Source organism: Molothrus aeneus, unplaced genomic scaffold, assembly GCF_037042795.1.
Source record: "Molothrus aeneus isolate 106 unplaced genomic scaffold, BPBGC_Maene_1.0 scaffold_30, whole genome shotgun sequence".
NCBI classification, from domain to species: Eukaryota; Metazoa; Chordata; class Aves; order Passeriformes; family Icteridae; genus Molothrus; species Molothrus aeneus.
Window position 1 is genome coordinate 434102 of NW_027098964.1, and position 19627 is coordinate 453728.

At 43.9% G+C, this 19627-nt stretch overlaps 1 protein-coding gene across 1 annotated transcript; it reads right to left on the reverse strand.

The window, feature by feature from the left end:
* Positions 1 to 1190: 1190 nt before the first annotated feature.
* Positions 1191 to 19192, reverse strand: ACADVL (acyl-CoA dehydrogenase very long chain). Its single transcript, XM_066570812.1, has 9 exons — positions 19109 to 19192; positions 17731 to 17793; positions 15083 to 15191; positions 14572 to 14610; positions 12874 to 12971; positions 7873 to 7945; positions 6240 to 6312; positions 4169 to 4244; positions 1191 to 3209 (listed from the first exon to the last, which is right to left on the reverse strand). The coding sequence occupies exons 1-9, from the start codon at positions 19190 to 19192 to the stop codon at positions 3084 to 3086; spliced, it is 741 nt and encodes a 246-aa protein (XP_066426909.1). The 3' UTR covers positions 1191 to 3083.
* Between the last annotated feature and the right edge of the window lie 435 nt (positions 19193 to 19627).

Sequence of the window (19627 nt, forward strand, 5' to 3'; positions counted from 1 at the left end):
CTGGCGTTCCGAGCTGCCCACGGGGCCCGGGACAGGGAAAACGCTCACGGTTAACCCTGTCCCTGCCGGCGTTTGCGCGCAATCCCCCGGTCCCGGCACGGCACCGCTTGCGCTGGGACCGGAGCGCCCCAGCCCGCCGAGCCCCCCCGTGCCGGCGCCGCGGCGTCCGCACCGGTGGATGCAGCCTGCGGTCCGCGCCGCCCCTGCCCGCTGGGCCGGCGGCCACCCCCGCCGCTCCTCCCGCCTCCCGCCACCCTCCCGGAATCATCTCCCGCCGCCGCCGCCGCCCGTGGCCGCTTCCCCGCTCCGGCCGCCGCCGCTGCATGGCGGGGGCCGAGCCGCGCCTTCCCCCCCCGCAGCCCTCCCGCTTCATCCTGCTGGATGGCGCGGCTCCGCCGCCTCCCGCACCCACGGCCGTCCCGGCGTTCCCTTCCGCGGCCGCGGCCGCAGCCCCGTTCCCGTTCCCGCGGCTCCGCCGCCTCCCGCACCCCCCGGCCCGCCCGCCGCCATCACGGCTGTGCCCGCGCTGCCTTCGTGACGCGAACCACGCATGCGCAGTTGCTACAAGCCCCGCACCAGCGATATCGCTCCGCGCCGCCTCATCCAACCGCAGCGCCGCTTCCGGGTTCAGCCGCGCGCATGCGCAGTTCTATCTCCGCGGCCCCGCCGCCACCCCCCCACACGGCTTTGGCCGCAGCTTCGGTGCAGCCCGGTCCCGGTTCCGAGCCGCTGCGTGCCGCTCTCCGGTCACGGCCGGCATCCCGGTGCCCGGTGCGCGCCGCTTCCGCCGCCACCGGGGCTGCACACGGCGCCACAGCAGGCGAAAACGGCAGCGCCTTGCGTGTATCCTTCCGCGTCTCTGCCGCTGCCGGAGCTTGAGGAGCCGGCCGGGGCCGCATCACCGAGAGATCCCTCCGCAGCGCGGGACGCTGCGCAACCCACCCCTGGTGTCCCTCCGCGTTTTCGCCTTCCGCGCTCCCCACACGGAGCGGGACTACTTTGTGTCAATTAAAAAAGTCACGAAAATCTTTTGATAATTGTCAAAATTATCAAATGAATATCAAATCAAATGAAGTCAGAGGCCAGATTTGCAAAGAAAAAAAGCCTCGGGGGATTCTGGGAATTGGAGTTTTCCCAGAAAAAAAAAAAAAACAAAACCAAAAAAACAACAAAAAACCGGCAAAAAACGGTGCAGGAAATGGAATTTTATTAATTAAGGCGATTTTTTTAAGGCACGGAAATGGAGGGAAAATCCGGGGGTTTGGGGAAAATTGTTTGGTAAATTTTGGGAATAAGGCACGGGGGGAAAATGAGGAAAATCGCCCCAAAATCAAGGAGGTGACCCTGAATTTGAGAGGCTCAAAATGAGGGAGAAATGCCCCAAAAATGGAGGGGAAAATCCCAGAAAATGGAAGGAAAAGTCCACCAAAATTAAAGGAAAATTCCACGAAAATTAAAAGGAAAATTCCCTCAAAATGGAAGGAAAATTTCCCTCAAAATTGAATGAAAATTTCCCCAAATTTGAAGGAAAATCCCAGCAAAATTTAAGGAAAAATTCCCTCTAAAATTATGGAAAATTTCCCACAAAATTGAATGAAAATTCCCTCAAAAATTACAGAAAAATCCGTCAAAATTTAAGGAAAATTCCAGCAAAATTTATGGAAAATTTCCCCAAAATTGAAAGAAAATTCCATCCAAAAATTGAAGGAAAATTCCCTCCAAAATTATGGAAAATTTCCCACAAAATTGAAAGAAAATTCCCTCAAAATTGAAGGAAAATTTCCCCAAAATTGAAGGAAAATTTTCCTCAAAATTAAAGGAAAATTCTCTCCAAAATTATGGAAAATTTCCCCAAAATTGAAGGAAAATTCCCTCAAAATTCGGGAGAATCCCTCAAATTTGAGAGTCCCAAAATTCAGGAAAATCCCCCTAAAAAAAAAAGACCCCAAAATTGAGGGGAAAATTCCCAAAAAAATCCAGGATAACTCCCTCGGCATTCACAGAATCCTCCCCAAAAATTGGGAAATTCACCCCAAAATTTGGGAAATTCACCCCAAAAATTTGGGAAATTCACCCCAAAATTCAGGAGACCCCAAAATTAAGGCAGAAAGTCCCAAGATTTGGGGGAAAACCCCCCAAAAAAATCAAATTTGGGCGGATTTTAGAGGGGTCTGGGGGGTCCTGAGTGATTTTTGGGGCATTTTTTGGGGTTTTTGAGTGGAATTTTGGGACATTTCTGGGTGGTTTTTGGAGTATTTTTTGTGGTATTTTTTGGGTATTTTTGGGGTCTTTCTTGGGTCTTTTTTGGGTATTTTTTGGGTCTTTTTTGGGTATTTTTTTGGTGTTTTTGGGGTATTTTTTGAGTATCTTTTGTGTATTTTTTTGTGTATTTTTGGGTATTCTTGGGGTGTATTATTTGGGTATTTTTGGGCATTTTTTGGGGTATTTTCAGGCGTTTTCAGCTCAGAATCCCAGGGGGGTTTGGGGTGTATTTTGGGGTATTTCTGGGTGTTTTTGTGTATTTTTGGGGTCTATTTTTTGGGTATTTTCGGGTATTTTTGGGGTGTATTTTTTGGCTATTTTTGGGGTGTATTTTTGTGTATTTTTGGGTGTTTTTGGGGTGCATATTTTGGGTATTTTTTAGGTGTTTTTCAGGTATTTTCGGGGTGTATTTTTGGGGTATTTTCGGGGTGTATTTTTCGGGTATTTTCGGGTATTTTTTGTGTATTTTTTGGGGTGTTTTCAGGCGTTTTGGGCTCTCTCAGAAGCCCAGGGGGGTTTGGGGTGTATTTTTGGGGTATTTTCGGGTGGTTTTGGGGTGTATTTTTGGGTGGTTTTGGGTGGTTTTGGGGTGTATTTTCGGGTGGTTTTGGGGTGTATTTTCGGGTGGTTTTGGGGTGTATTTTTGGGGTATTTTTGGGTGGTTTTGGGGTGTATTTTTGGGGTGGTTTTGGGGTGTATTTTCGGGTGGTTTGGGGTGTATTTTTGGGGTATTTTTGGGTGGTTTTGGGGTGTATTTTTGGGGTGTTTTCGGGTGGTTTTGGGGTGTATTTTTGGGGTGTTTTCAGCCGTTTTGGGCTCTCTCAGAAGCCCAGCGGGGTGGGCACCACCACCCCCCCGCTCTCCACCACGGCCCCCGCCAGGTCCCGAAGGTTCCGGAAGCTCCTGGTCGGGAGCGGCCGCAGCGAGGTCAGGACGCGCTCGTGGGCCTGGGGACGGAGCCAGATCAGCCCCAAATCGGCCCCAAATTATCCCAAAATTACCCCCAAATGAGCCCCAAATTATCCCAAAATTATCCCAAAATAATCCCAAAATCAGCCCCAAATATATCCCAAAATTATCCCAAAATTACCCCAAAGTTATCCCCAAAATTATCCCAAAATTATCCCAAAATCAGCCCCAAATCAGCCCCAAATTATCCCAAAATTATCCCCAAATGAGCCCCAAATTATCCCAAATATATCCCAAAATCAGCCCAAAATAATCCCAAAATCAGCCCCAAATTATCCCAAAATTATCCCAAAATCAGCCCCAAATTATCCCAGAATCAGCCCGAAATTATCCCAAAAATATCCAAAAATTATCCCAAAATCAGCCCCAAATTACCCCAAAATTATCCCAAAACCAACCCCAAATTGGCCCCAAATTATCCCAAAACCGGCCCAAAAACAGCCCCAAATTATCCTCAAAAATCCCCCGATTCACCCCAAAATCCCCAAATTTTCCCAAATTCCCCATGTTTTGCGCCAATTCACCCCCCAAAAACCCCCAAATTTCCCCCACAAATCCCCAAATTTCCCCCCAAAACCCCCAAATTTCCCCCAAATCCCCCCAAACCCCCCGATTTTCCCGATTTCGCCGTGTTTGGGCCCCAATTCACCCCCCAGAAATTCCCCAAATTTCCCCCCAAAACCCCCAAATTTCCCGATTTTTTCCCAAACCCAAACCCCCCGATTTTCCCGATCTGGCCGGGTTTTGCCCCAATTCACCCCCCAAAAATCCCCAAATTTCCCCCCAAAATCCCCAAATTTTCACTATTTTCCCCCAATTTACCCCTCAAAAACCCCCAAATTTCCCCCCAAAATCCCCAAATTTTCAGTATTTTACCCCAAATTTCCCCCCAAACCCCCCGATTTTCCCGATTTCGCCGTGTTTTGCCCCAATTCACCTCCTGGCACCAGGTGAGGCTCAGCAGCCGCTCGTGCGGGGCCGTCGGCAGCCCCAGCCCCAACGCCCGCGAGGCCCTGGGGGGGGAGGGGAAAGGGGGGGAGGGGAGACCCCGAGGGTGGGGGAGGGGAGGACCCCGGAACCCCCCCGGGAAAATCAGAGAAAAAATCGGGGCCGGATTGGGCTGAAATTCAGCGAAATTCGGCTCCAAAGGGGCGGGAATGCGGCAGAAAGAGACGGAAAATTCACTCGAAATTCACTCGAAATTCACCAAAATTCACTCGAAATTCACCCAAAAATCAACAGAAAATTCACTCGAAATTCACTCGAAATTCAGCAAAAAATCGACAGAAAATTCACTCGAAATTCACCCAAAATTCACCCAAAAAATCGACAGAAAATTCACTCGAAATTCACTCAAAATTCACCAAAAAATCGACAGAAAATTCACCAAAATTCACCCAAAAATCGACAGAAAATTCACTCGAAATTCACTCAAAATTCACAAAAAATCGACAGAAAATTCACTCGAAATTCACTCAAAATTCACCAAAAAATCGACAGAAAATTCACTCGAAATTCACCCGAAATTCACCCGAAATTCAGCAAAAAATCGACAGAAAATTCATTCGAAATTCACCAAAATTCACTCAAAATTCACTCAAAATTCAATATAAAATTCACCAAAATTCACCCAAAAATTAACAGAAAATTCACCCGAAATTCACCCAAAAATTAACAGAAAATTCACTCGAAATTCACCCGAAATTCAGCAAAAATTCACCCAAAATTCATCCAAAGATCAATATAAAACTGACCAAAATTCACTCAAAATTCACTCGAAATTCACCCGAAATTCAGCAAAAAGCGACAGAAAATTCACTCGAAATTCACTCAAAATTCACCCAAAAATCGACAGAAAATTCACTCGAAATTCACCCAAAAAATCGACAGAAAATTCACTCGAAATTCACCCCAAATTCACTCAAAATTCACACGAAATTCACCCAAAAATCGACAGAAAATTCACTCAAAATTCACACGAAATTCACACGAAATTCACCAAAAATTCACTCAAAATTCACCCAAAAATCAACAGAAAAGTCACTCAAAATTCCCCCCAAAATTTCCCAAAAAACCCCCCAAAATTCCCCCAAAAATGCCCCAAAATTCCCCAAAAACGCCCAAAATCCCCCCAAATTTCCCCCAGAGCGCCCCAACCCCCCCAAATCCCCAGAATTCCCAAAAATTCCCCCAAAAAATCCCCAAACCCACCCAAAATTCCCAAAACCCACCCAAAATCCCCAAAAATTCCCCCAGAAATTCCCAAATATTCCCCCAAAATTCCCCCAAAACGCCCCAAAATTTTCTCAAAATTCCCCCCAAAATTCCCAAAATTCCCCAGAAATTCCCAAAATTGCCCCAAACCCCCAAAATTCCCGAATTTTCCCCAAAAATTGCCCCAAATTTGCCCCAGAATTGCCCCAAAATTCCCCAAAATCCCTCCAAAAATCCCCACAAAATCCCCCAAAAATTGCCCCAAAACGCCCCAAAATTCCCCCCAAACTCCCCCAAAATTCCCCAAAACGCCCCAAATTTTCCCCATAATTCCCCCAAACTCCCCCCAAATTCCCAAGTTTTCCCCAAAATTCCCCAAAAATGCCCGAAAATCCCAAAACCCACCCAAAATGCCCCAAAATCCCTCCAAAAATCCCCACAAAAATCCCCCAAAAACGCCCCCAAATCCCCCCAAAATTCCCAAAAACTCCCCCAGAAATTCCCAAAAATTGCCCCAAACCCCCAAAATTCCCGAATTTTCCCCAAAAATTGCCCCAAATTTGCCCCAAAATTGCCCAAAAACGCCCCAAAATCCCTCCAAAAATCCCCACAAAAATCCCCCAAAAACGCCCCCAAAATCCCCAAAAAATCCCAAAAATTCCCCCCAAATTCGCCCCAAACTCCCCCAAATTTCCCCAGCACCGCCCCAAACCCCCCCAAAATCCCCAAATCCCCGAATTTTCCCGAATTTTCCCGAATTTTCCCGAATTCCCGGGAATTCTCCCCGTTTTTACCGGGCCAGCACCACGGCCATGCCGTAGACGTCGATGGCGGCGTCGGCCACGCGCTTCAGCACAAACTGCTCCTCTGGGTTGGGAGGGGAATTTGGGGCTCAGGACCCCAAAATTCCGCCCTGGGACCCCCAAAATCGAACTCGGCGACCCCAAAAACCCCCGGGGGACCCAAAACCCCCAAAAATTTGGGGGAAAAACGGCCAAAAACGGGAAAATTTGGACTAAAAATGGAGACATTTTGACCAAATTTGGACCAAGTTTTGCACAAATTTTGTCCCAAAATCGCCGAATTTTGAGGTAAATTCACTCCAGAACCCCCAAAATCGAACTCAGCGACCCCAAAAACCCCAAGGAGACCCAAAATCCTCAAAATTTGGGGGAAAAATGGGAAAAACTGGGGAAAATTGCAAAAAATTTGACTGAAAATTGCGACATTTTGCACAAATTTTGACCAGATTTCGCCCAAAACTTCCCAATTTTTGAGCCAAATCTACTCCAGGATCCCCAAAATCGAACTCAGCGACCCCAAAAACCATGGGGGGGCCCAAAATCCCCCAAAATTTGGGGTAAAATGGCCAAAAATGGGGAAAATTGGGAAATTTGACTAAAAGCACAAAAATTTGGATTAAAATCCCCAATTTTGACCAAAAATGGGAAATTTTGACTCAAATCTACTCCAGGACCCCCAAAATTTAACTCAGCGACCCCAAAAACCCCAGGAGACTCAAAATCCCCCAAAATATGGGGTAAAAACAGCCAAAAATGGGGAAAATTGGGGAAAATTTGACTAAAAATGCAGACATTTGGCTAAAAATCCCCAATTTTGTCCCAAAATTGGGAAATTTTGAGCAAAATTCACTCCAGGACCCCCAAAATCGAACTCAGCGACCCCAAAACCCCTGGGAGCCACAAAATTCCCAAAAATTTGGGGTAAAAATGGCCAAAAATGGGAAAAAATGGGGAAAATTTGACTAAAAATGCAGAAATTTGGCAGAAAAATCCCCAATTTTGTCCCAAAATCCCAAATTTTGAGCCAAATTCACTCCAGGACCCCCAAAATTGAATTCAGCAACCCCAGAACCCCCAGGGGACCCAAAATCCCCAAAAATTTGGGGTAAAAATGGCCCAAAATTGGAATATTGGGTAAAAATTCAACCTTGGGAGGCCCAAAATTCCCCCAAATTTCACCAAAACGCCCCAAAATCTGCCCCAAATGCCCCCAAATTCCAAAAAACCCAAAATTGATCTTTGGTACCCCAAAAATCCCCAAAATTGGGGCAAAACTCTCAAATTTTGGCCAAAAATGGGGAAAATTTGGGGAAAATTCAGCCCCGAATTCCCAAAATCCCAGCAAAATTGCCCCAAAATGCCCCAAAATTTGGGGGTTTTGGGATCTCCCAAATTTGGGGAATCCCAAAGAATTTGGGGAGCCCCAAAAATTTGATTTCAAACTCCTCAAAAATGGAAACAAAAAACCCCAAAAAATTCGATTTAAATCTGAAAAAATGCCCCAAAATGCCCCAAAATTTGGGGGTTTTTGGGGTGCCCTGGTTCTTCCCGAATCCCCAATTTTTGGGAATGGTTAAAAATGGGGGAATTGTCCCAAAATTGGGGATTTGGCCCCAAATCTCACCCACGATTTTCTTGCCGTGCTTGAGCAGCAGCGCCTCGGCCGTCTCGGCAAAGAGCTCCAGGCACTGCGTGGTCTGCAGGAGAAAACGCGGCCAAAAGCGGCCCAAAATCAGCCAAAATTCACCCAAAACCAGCCAAAATTCACCCAAAATGCTGCCCAAAAATCAGCACAAATGCAGCCCAAAATCAGCCAAAATTCACCCAAAATCGGCCCAAATTCAGCCAAAATTCACCCAAACCAGCCAAAATTCACCCAAAACGCTGCCCAAAAATCAGCACAAAATGCAGCCCAAAATTCAGCCAAAATCAGCCCAAAATCAGCCAAAATTCACCCAAAATTCAGCCAAAATTCACCCAAAATGCTGCCCAAAAATCAGCATAAAAGGCAGCCCAAAATTCAGCCAAAATCGGCCCAAAATCAGCCAAAATTCACCCAAAATTCAGCCAAAATTCACCCAAAATGCTGCCCCAAAAATCAGCATAAAAGGCAGCCCAAATTCAGCCAAAATCGGCCCAAAATCAGCCAAAATTCACCCAAAATCAGGCAAAATTCACCCAAAAACAGCCAAAATTCACCCAAAACCAGCCAAAATTCACCCAAAATCACCCAAATTTAACCCAAAATGCTGCCCAAAAATCACCACAAAATTCAGCCCAAAATTCAGCCAAAATCGGCAGAAATCAGCCCAAAATTCAGCCCAAAATTCAGCACAAAATTCAGCAGAAATCAGCCCAAAAAATCCCTAAAATTCACCCAAAATTCAGCAGAAAAGCACCCAAAATTTAACCCAAAATTCACCCAAAATTCAGCTCAAAGTCACCCAAAATTCACCCAAAATTCAGCCCAAATTTAACCCAAATTTAACCCAAAATTCAGCACAAAATTCACCATAAAATCACCCCAAAATTCAGCCCAAAATCACCCAAATTTAACCCAAAATTCAGCACAAAATTCAGCCCAAAATTCAGCAGAAATCAGCCCAAAATCACCCAAATTTAACCCCAAATCAGCCAAATTTAACCCAAAATGCAGCACAAAAATCAGCATAAAATGCAGCCCAAAATTGGCAGAAATCAGCCCAAAATTTAGCACAAAATCACCCAAATTTAACCCAAAATTCAGCCCAAAAATCAGTATAAAATTCAGCCCAAAATTCAGCCCAAAATTCAGCCCAAAATCGGCAGAAATCAGCCCAAATCAGCCAAAATTCACCCAAAATCAGCCAAAATTCAGCCCAAAATTCAGCCAAAATTCACCCAAAATCAGCCAAATTTAACCCAAAATGCAGCACAAAAATCAGCATAAAATCAGCACAAAATTCAGCCAAAACCACCCAAACTTCACCCAAAATTCAGCACAAAAATCAGCATAAAATCCACCCAAAGCGGCCCAAAATCAGCCAAAATTCACCCAAAATCAGCCAAAATTCAGCCAAAATCAGCCAAAATTCAGCCCAAAATTCAGCCAAAATTCACCCAAAATCACCCACATTTAACCCAAAATCAGCCAAATTTAACCCAAAATCACCCAAATTTAACCCAAAATGCAGCACAAAAATCACCACAAAATTCAGCCCAAAATTCACCATAAATCAACACAAAATCACCCAAATTTAACCCAAAAATCACCCAAATTTAACCCAAAATTTAACCCAAAATTCAGCACAAAGTCACCCAAAAATTCCCTAAAATTCACCCAAAATTCAGCACAAAATTTAACCCAAAATTCACCAGAAATCAACCCAAAATCACCCAAATTTAACCCAAAATTCAGCACAAAATTCACCATAAAATCACCCCAAAATTCAGCCCAAAATAATCCAAATTTAACCCAAAATTCAGCCCAAAAATCACCAGAAATCAACCCAAAATCACCCAGATTTAACCCAAAATTCACCCAAAATTCAGCCCAAATTTAACCCAAAATTCACTCAAAATTCAGCACAAAATTCACCATAAAATCACCCCAAAATTCAGCCCAAAATCACCCAAATTTAACCCAAAATTCAGCACAAAATTCAGCCAAATTGAACCCAAAAATTCAGCCCAAATTCTTTGGTGTTTTTGGGTGGATTTTGGGGTTTTTTTGGGGTGAATTTGGGGGATTTTGGGGCAGCTCTCACCTGCTGGGCTCCGTCCTTGAGCTCGGGGTGCAGGGAGGGGATTTGGGGTCACAAACCCAAATTTGGGGTTTTTGGGGTCAATTTTGGGGTTTTGGGGTCAGAAATCCGATTTTGGGAGGTTTTTTTTGGGTGAAATTTGGGGGTTTTTGGGGTGAAATTTGGGTTTTTTTGGGTGAATTTTGGGGTGAACTTTGGGGTTTTTTGGGGTCAATTTTGGGGTTTTTGGGGTCAGAAACCCAAATTTGGGGTTTTTGGGGTCAATTTTGGGGTTTTGGGGTCAGAAATCCAAATTTTGGGGGGGTTTTTTGGGGTCAATTTTGGGGTTTTTGGGGTCAGAAATCCGATTTTGGGGGTGGGTTTTTGGGTGAAATTCTGGGCGTTTTTTTGGGTGAAATTTGGGGGATTTTGGGTGGATTTTGGGGTTTTTTGGGGTGAATTTTCAGGTTTTGGGGTCAGAAATCCAAATTTTGGGGGGTTTTTTTTTGGGTGAAATTCTGGCTTTTTTTGGGTGAATTTTGGGGTTTTTTGGGGTCAATTTTGGGGTTTTAGGGTCAGAAATCCAAATTTGGGTTTTTTGGGGTGAATTTTTGGGGTTTTGGGGTCAGAAATCCAAATTTGGGAGGTTTTTTTGGGTGAAATTTGGGGTTTTTTTGGGGTGAATTTTGGGTGGATTTTTGTGGTTTTTGGGTGAAATTTGGAGTTTTTTGGGTGGATTTTGGAGTTTTTTGGGGTGAATTTTCAGGTTTTGGGGTCAGGAATGCGATTTTGGGGTTTTTTTGGGGTGAATTTGGGGGATTTTGGGGGCAGCTCTCACCTGCTGGGCTCCGTCCTTGAGCTCGGGGTGCACCAGGGCTGCAGGGAGAGCCCGAGCCCAGCCCGCCTTCCTGGGGAGAAACGGCAAAGAACGGAAAAATGAACCAAAAACGGGAAAAATGAACCAAAAACAGGAAAAAAAACAGCAAAGAACGGGAAAAATGAACCAAAAACGGGAAAAATGAACCAAAAACGGGGAAAAAACAGCAAAGAACGGGAAAAATGAACCAAAAACGGGAAAAATGAACCAAAAACGGGGAAAAAAACAGCAAAGAACGGGAAAAATGAACCAAAAACCGGGAAAAATGAACCAAAAACGGGAAAAAACAGCCAAAAATGGGAAATTTGGGAAAAATGAACCAAAAACAGGGAAAAAACAGCCAAAAATGGGGGAAAAACAGCAGAAAACGGGGAAAAATGAACCAAAAACGGGAAAAACGGGAAAATTGGGGAAAAATGAACCAAAAATGGGAAACTTGGGGGAAAACAGCCAAAAATGGGAAATTTGGGGAAAAAACAGCCAAAAATGGGGAAAAACCAGCCAAAATAGGGAGAAACCAGCAAAAAACGGGAAAAATGAACCAAAAACGGGAAAAATGAACCAAAAACAGGGAAAAAACAGCCAAAAATGGGAAATTTGGGGAAAAATGAACCAAAAATGGGAAAAATGAACCAAAAACGGGGAAAAAACCAGCCAAAAATGGGGGAAAAACAGCAAAAAACGGGAAAAATGAACCAAAAACGGGAAATTTGGGGGAAAATGAACCAAAAATGGGGAAAAACCAGCCAAAAATGGGGAAAAAACAGCAAAGAATGGGAAAATGAACAAAAAACAGGGAAAAAACAGCCAAAAATGGGGAAAATGAACCAAAAATGGGAAATTTGGGGGAAAAAATGGGAAAATTGGGGAAAAAACAGCCAAAAAATGGTTTTGGGGTGTTTTTGGGGTATTTTTGACAGTTTTTTGCTATTTTTGGCTGGTTTTAGGGTATTTTTGGGGTATTTTGGGGTATTTTTTGCTGTTTTGGGTATTTTGGGGTGTTTTGGGGGTATTTTTGGGGTATTTTGGGGGCTTTTCTTTCTGGGGTATTTTGGGGGTGTTTTGGGGCATTTTTGGCTATTTTTGGGGTATTTTGGGGTAATTTTTGCTGGTTTTGGGGTATTTTCGGGGTATTTTTGGCTGTTTTGGGGGTATTTTGGGGTATTTTTGGGGGTATTTTTGGGGTATTTTTGGCTGGTTTTAGGTTATTTTTGGGGTATTTTTGGCTGTTTTGGGGTATTTTTGGGGTATTTTGGGGTATTTTGGGGCATTTTCGGTGGTTTTGGGGTATTTTTGGGGCATTTTAGGGTATTTTCGGGGCATTTTGGGGGTATTTTGGTGTATTTTCGGGTGTTTTTAGGGTATTTTTGGGGTATTTTGGGGTATTTTCGGGTGTTTTCAGGGTATTTTTGGGGCATTTTGGGGGTATTTCGGGGCATTTTCGGGTGTTTTAGGGTATTTTGGGGTATTTTCGGGTATTTTTGGGGTATTTTGGGGCATTTTTGGGTGTTTTTAGGGTATTTTTAGGGTATTTTTGGCTGTTTTTGGGGTATTTTAGGGTATTTTGGGGCATTTTCGGGTGTTTTTCGGGTAATTTTGGGGTATTTTTGGGGCATTTTCGGGTGTTTTTAGGGTATTTTTGGCTGTTTTTGGGGTATTTTCGGGTATTTCGGGGTATTTTTAGGGTATTTTCGGGTATTTTGGGGCATTTTGGGGGTATTTCGGGGCATTTCCGGGTGTTTTTGGGGTATTTCGGGGCATTTCCGGGTGTTTTTCGGGTATTTTGGGGCCATTTCCGGGTGTTTTTGGGGTATTTCGGGGCATTTCCGGGTGTTTTTCGGGTATTTTGGGGCCATTTCCGGGTGTTTTTAGGGTATTTTGGGGTGTTTTCGGGTGTTTTCGGGTATTTTGGGCCGTTTCCGGGTGTTTTTCGGGTATTTTTGGGCCATTTCCGGGTGTTTTTGGGGTATTTTGGGGCGTTTCCGGGTGTTTTTGGGGTATTTCGGGGCGTTTCCCGTGCCCGTACCTGCGCAGCCTCCGCGTCACCTCCCCCGTGATGAGGCCGACGTTGCCCAGGGGGGCCCTGAGAGCCGCCTGCACCCCCCGGAGCTGCGCCCCCAGAGTCTGGGGAGGGGGGAACAGAATGGAGCAGAGTGAACCAGTATGGACCAGTATAAACCAGTATGGACCAGTATGGACCAGTGTAAACCAGTATAAACCAGTATGGACCAGTATAAACCAGTATGGACCAGTATAAACCAGTGTAAACCAGTATGGACCAGTGTAAACCAGTATGGACCAGTATAAACCAGTATGGACCAGTGTAAACCAGTATGGACCAGTATAAACCAGTGTAAACCAGTATGGACCAGTATGGACCAGTATGGACCAGTATAAACCAGTGTAAACCAGTATGGACCAGTATGGACCAGTATAAACCAGTGTAAACCAGTATAAACCAGTATGGACCAGTGTAAACCAGTATGGACCAGTATAAACCAGTGTAAACCAGTATGGACCAGTATGGACCATTACAAACCATTACAAACCAGAATAAACCAGTGTAAACCAGTGTAAACCAGTATGGACCAGTATGGACCAGTATAAACCAGTATAAACCAGAATAGACCAGTGTAAACCAGAATAAACCAGTATGGACCAGTATGGAGCAGTATGGAGCAGTATGGATCATTGTAAACCAGTATGGACCAGTACGGACCATTGTGGACCAGTATGGACCAGTACGGACCAGTATAAACCAGAATAGACCAGAATAGACCAGTATAAACCAGTATAAACCAGAATAGACCAGTATGGACCAGTGTAAACCAGAATAGACCAGTATGGACCAGTATGGACCAGTGTAAACCAGTATGGACCAGTATAGACCAGTATGGACCAGAGTAAACCAGTATAAACCAGTATGGACCAGTAAGGACCAGTATGGACCAATATAGACCAGTGTAAACCACTATGGACCAGTATGGACCAGTATAATCCAGTCCAGACCAGTACGGACCAGTTTGAACCGGTCCCTCCCAGTCCCTCCCAGTCCAACCCAGTATAACCCAGCCCATTCCCAGTATAACCCAGCCCAAACCAGTCCAAACCAGTACCTGGAGTCCCTGCAGGGCCACGAAGAGCCTGAGGATGCCCTGAACCCCTCCCAGCCCATTCCCAGTATAACCCAGTATAACCCAGTACAAACCAGTCCAAACCAGTATAACCCAGTCCAAACCAGTATAACCCAGTATAAACCAGTATAACCCAGTACCTGGAATCCCTGCAGGGCCACGAGGAGCCTGAGGATGCCCTGAACCCCTCCCAGTATAAACCAGTACAAACCAGTACAAACCAGCCCATTCCCAGCCCATTCCCAGTATAACCCAGTATAACCCAGTATAACCCAGTATAACCCAGTATAACCCAGTATAACCCAGTATAGCCCAGTGTAACCCAGTGTAACCCAGTATAACCCAGCATAAACCAGTATAAACCAGTATAGCCCAGTACAACCCAGTATAGCCCAGTATAGCCCAGTATAGCCCAGTATAACCCAGTGTAACCCAGTATAACCCAGTATAAACCAGTATAAACCAGTATAGCCCAGTATAACCCAGTCCCTCCCAGCCCATTCCCAGTACAAACCAGTCCCTCCCAGTATAACCCAGTATAAACCAGTACAAACCAGTCCAAACCAGTATAACCCAGTCTGTCCCAGTACCTGGAAGCCCTGCAGGGCCACGAAGACCCTGAGGATGTCCTGAACCCCTCCCAGTATAAACCAGTATAAACCAGTCCCTCCCAGCCCATTCCCAGTATAAACCAGTCCAAACCAGTATAAATCAATCCCTCCCAGTATAACCCAGTACAAACCAGTATAAACCAGTCCAAACCAGTATAAATCAATCCCTCCCAGTATAACCCAGTACAAACCAGTATAACCCAGTATAACCCAGTATAAACCAGTATAACCCAGTATAAACCAGTATAACCCAGTATAAACCAGTCCAAACCAGTACAAACCAGTACAAACCAGTATAACCCAGTATAACCCAGTATAAACCAGTATAACCCAGTACAAACCAGTATAACCCAGTATAAACCAGTATAAACCAGTATAACCCAGTATAAACCAGTATAACCCAGTATAAACCAGTCCAAACCAGTACAAACCAGTACAAACCAGTATAACCCAGTATAAACCAGTATAACCCAGTATAAACCAGTATAACCCAGTACCTGGAAGCCCTGCAGGGCCACGAAGAGCCGGAGGATGTCGTTGGTTCCCTCGAAAATGCGGAAAATCCTCAAATCCCGCAGGACCCGCTCCACACCCGGCTCCTGGGGGGACACAGAATTATCCCAAAAATGGCCAAAAATGGACAAAATGAACCCAAAAATGGCCAAAAACGGCCAAAATGGACCCAAAAATGGACAAAATGAACCCAAAAACGGCCAAAATGAACCCAAAAATGGCCAAAAACGGCCAAAATGAACCCAAAAATGGACAAAAATGGCCAAAAATGGACAAAATGAACCCAAAAATGGCCAAAAACGGCCAAAAATCAGCACAAAATATCCCAAAAATGGCCAAAAACGGCCAAAAATAAACCCCAAAATAGCCAAAAATAAACCCCAAAAGAGCCAAAAATAAACCCCAAAAGAGCCAAAAATAAACCCCAAAAGAGCCAAAAATGGCCAAAAACGGCCAAAATGAACCCAAAAATGGCCAAAAATGGACAAAATGAACCCAAAAATGGCCAAAAATGGCCAAAATGAACCCAAAAATGGCCAAAAATGGACAAAATGAACCCAAAAATGGCCAAAAACGGCCCAAAATCAGCACAAAATATCCCAAAAATGGACAAAAATGGACAAAATGAAACCAAAAATGGCCAAAACCGGCCAAAAACAGCCAAAAATAAACCCAAAAATGGCCAAAAATAACCCCCAAAATAGCCAAAAATGGCCAAAAATGAACACAAAATCATCCAAAAATCAGCCCAAAACAGCCCCAAATCATCCAAAATAGCCAAAAATAAACCCAAAATCGGCCCAAAACAGCACAAAATAGCCCAAAATAGTCAAAAAACAGCCCCAAATCATCAAAAAATAATCAAAAAATATCCCAAAATCATCTCAAAATAGCCCCAAAATGGGAAAAAATTCCAAAAAAAAAGGGAAAAAAAAACCCCAAAATTCTGGGATTTTCCCCCAAATTCCCCCAATTCCCAATCCCCAAATTCCAGAATCCCCAAAATCCCCAAAAAGCCCCCAAAAAAATTGGAAAAAAACCTCCAAGAAATGGGGAAAAAAACACCAAAAAACGGGAAAAACCCCAAAACTCAGGAAAAAAAACCCAAAAATGGGGGAAAAACCCCAAAAAATGGGAAAAAAACCAAAAAAAATTTTAAAAAAAGGGAAAAAAAACCCCAAAATTCTGGGATTTTCCCCCAATTCCCAATCCCAGAATTCCAGACCCCCCAAATCCCCAAAAAGCCCCAAAATGGGAAAAGAAAACCTAAAAAATGGGGAAAAAATGCCAAAAAAAGGGAAAAAAACCCCAAATTTCTGGGATTTTTTCCCCAAATTCCCCCAATTCCCAACCCCCAAATTCCACAACTTCCAAAATCCCAAAATGCCCCAAAATTTCCCAAAAATGGAAAATGAAACCTAAAAAATGGGGGAAAAAACACCAAAAATGGGGAAAAAAACCCCAAAAAATGGGAAAAAAACCCCAAAAAAATCCAAAAAAAAGGGAAAAAACCCCCCAAAATCTGAGAATTTTCCCCCAATTCCCAACCCCCAAATTCCAGAACCCCCAAATCCCCAAAAAGCCCCAAAATGGGAAAAAAAAGCCCAAAAAATTGGGAAAAAATGCCAAAAAATGGAGGAAAAAAACCCCAAAAAATGGGAAAAAAAACCCAAAAAATTCCAAAAAAAGGGAAAAAAACCCCAAATTTCTGGGATTTTCCCCCAAATTCCCCCAATTCCCAATCCCCAAATTCCAGAACCCCCAAATCCCAAAAGACTCCAAAAATGGGGAAAAAAAAGCCCAAAAATTGGGAAAAAATGGAAAAAAAACCCCAAAAAAATTCAAAAAAAAGGGAAAAAAAACCCAAAATTCTGGGATTTTCCCCCAAATTCCCAACCCCCAAATTCCAGAACCCCAAATCCCCAAAAAGCCCCAAAATGGGAAAATAAAACCTAAAAAATGGGGAAAAAAACCACCAAAAAATTCAAAAAAATGGGAAAAAACCCAAAAAAATTCCAAAAAAGGGGAAAAAACCCCAAAAATCTGAGAATTTTCCCCCAATTCCCAACCCCCAAATTCCAGACCCCCAAATCCCCAAAAAGCCCCAAAATGGGAAAAAAAAGCCCAAAAAATTGGGAAAAAATGCAAAAAATGGAGGAAAAAACCCCAAAAAATGGGAAAAAAACCCCAAAAAAATTCCAAAAAAAAGGGAAAAAACCCCAAATTTCTGGGATTTTCCCCCAAATTCCCCCAATTCCCAATCCCCAAATTCCAGAACCCCCAAATCCCAAAAGACTCCAAAAATGGGGAAAAAAAGCCCAAAAATTGGGAAAAAATGGAAAAAAAACCCCAAAAAATTCAAAAAAAAGGGAAAAAAACCCCAAAATTCTGGGATTTTCCCCCAAATTCCCAACCCCAAATTCCAGAACCCCCAAAATCCCAAAGCAGCCCCAAAAATGGGAAAAGAAAACCTAAAAATGGGAAAAAAACCCAAAAAAATTCCAAAAAAAAGGGAAAAAAGCCCCAAAAATCTGAGAATTTTCCCCCAATTCCCAACCCCCAAATTCCAGACCCCCCAAATCCCCAAAAAGCCCCAAAATTGGGGGATTTTGCCCCAAATCTCACCTGCATGAAGCCCATGCCCCCCATGACCTGGATGCACTCGTCAGCCACGGCCCAGGCGGCCTCCTGGAAATTGGGGCAAAATTCCCCAAATTTGGGCAAAACCCAGAAAATTTGGGGTTAAAAACCCAACCCGGGAAAGGCCAAAATTGCCCCAAATGCACCCGAAATTCCCGGGGGGAAAATTCCGGAAATTCCGGGAAAATTCCGGGAAAATTCCCCTCGGAAATTTGGATTTTCCAGCCCAAAAATGTTTGGGGATTTGGGGTGGAAATTTAGGAGAATTGTCCAAAAAAATCCCTCAAAATTCCCCCCAAAAAATCGCTCAAAATTCCCCCAAAAATCCCCAATTTCTCCCCCAAAAAATTCCCTCAAAATTCCCCCAAAAAATCCCTCAAAATTCCCCAAAAATCTCCAAATTTTCCCCCAAAAATTCCCTCAAAATTCCCCAAAAAATCCCAGAAAATTCCCCAAAAATCCCCAAATTCTCCCCAAAAAATCCCTCCAAATTCCCCAAAAATTCTCAAATTCTCCCCAAAAAATTCCCTCAAAATTCTCCCAAAAATCCCCAAATTCTCCCCAAAAAATCCCACAAAATTCCCCCAAAAAATCCCTCAAAAATCCCCAAAAAATCCCCAAATTCTGCCCCCCCAAAAAACCCCAAAAATTCAGGAAAAATCCCAAATTTCCGCCCCAAATTTCGGGAATTCCTCCCAAACTTCCCCAACCCCCAAAAATTCCCCAAAAATTGGGAAAATTCCCCCAAAAAATTGGGAAAAATTCCCAAAATTTCCTCCCAAACTGCCCCAAATCCCCCTGCAAAAAACCCCAAAAAATTCAGGAAAATTCCCAAATTTCCCCCCCAAAATCCCCAAATTTTCCCCCCCAAATTTTGGGAATCCCTTCCCAAATTTCGGGAATTCCTCCCAAACCTCCCCAAATCCCCGAAAATTCCCCCAAAAATTGGGGAAAATTCCCGAATTTCCACCCAAATCCCCCCCCAAAAAAAATCCCAGAAAATTGGGGAAAATTCACAAATTTCCCCCCAAAAAACCCCAAAAATTCAGGAAAATTCCCAAATTTCTGCCCCAAATTTCGGGAATTCCTCCCAAACTTCCCAAACCCCCAAAAATTCCCCAAAAATTGGGAAAATTCCCCCAAAAAATTGGGAAAAATTCCCAAAATTTCCTCCCAAACTGCCCCAAATCCCCCTGCAAAAAACCCCAAAAATTCAGGAAAATTCCCAATTTTCCCCCCAAAATCCCCAAATTTTCCCCCCAAATTTTGGGAATCCCTTCCCAAATTTCGGGAATTCCTCCCAAACCTCCCCAAAACCCCAAAAATTCCCCAAAAATTGGGAAAATTCCCAAAATTTCCTCACGGATCCGAAGATTTTGCTGATGGCCGCCTCCATCTGGAAGTCGGGGTCGCCCCTGTCCATGTTGGCGCTGATCATGAAGGCCATGGACTGGATTTGGGGCAAAAAACGGCGATTTTGGGAAAATCCCAAAAATTCGGGACAAATTCCCAAAAAATTTGGGACCATTCCCAAAAATCTGGGAGTTCCTGTTGAAATTCCTGGGGTTTTGTATCCAAATTTCCCAAAAATTTGCTCCAAATCCACCCAAATTCAGGCCAGGATTGACCCAGAGAGGATTTGGGGCAAAAAATGGGAATTTTGGGAAAAACCCAAAAAAATTTGGGAGAAATCCCCAAAAAATTTGGGAAAATTCCCAAAAATCTGGGAGTTCCTGTGAAAATTCCTGGGGTTTTTTATCCAAAAATTCCCAAATTTTGCTCCAAATTCAGCCTGGAATTGGTTCCAGTCAGAAATCCAGAGAGGATTTGGGGCAAAAAAATGGGAATTTTGGGAAAATCCCAAAAAAATTTGGGAGAAATC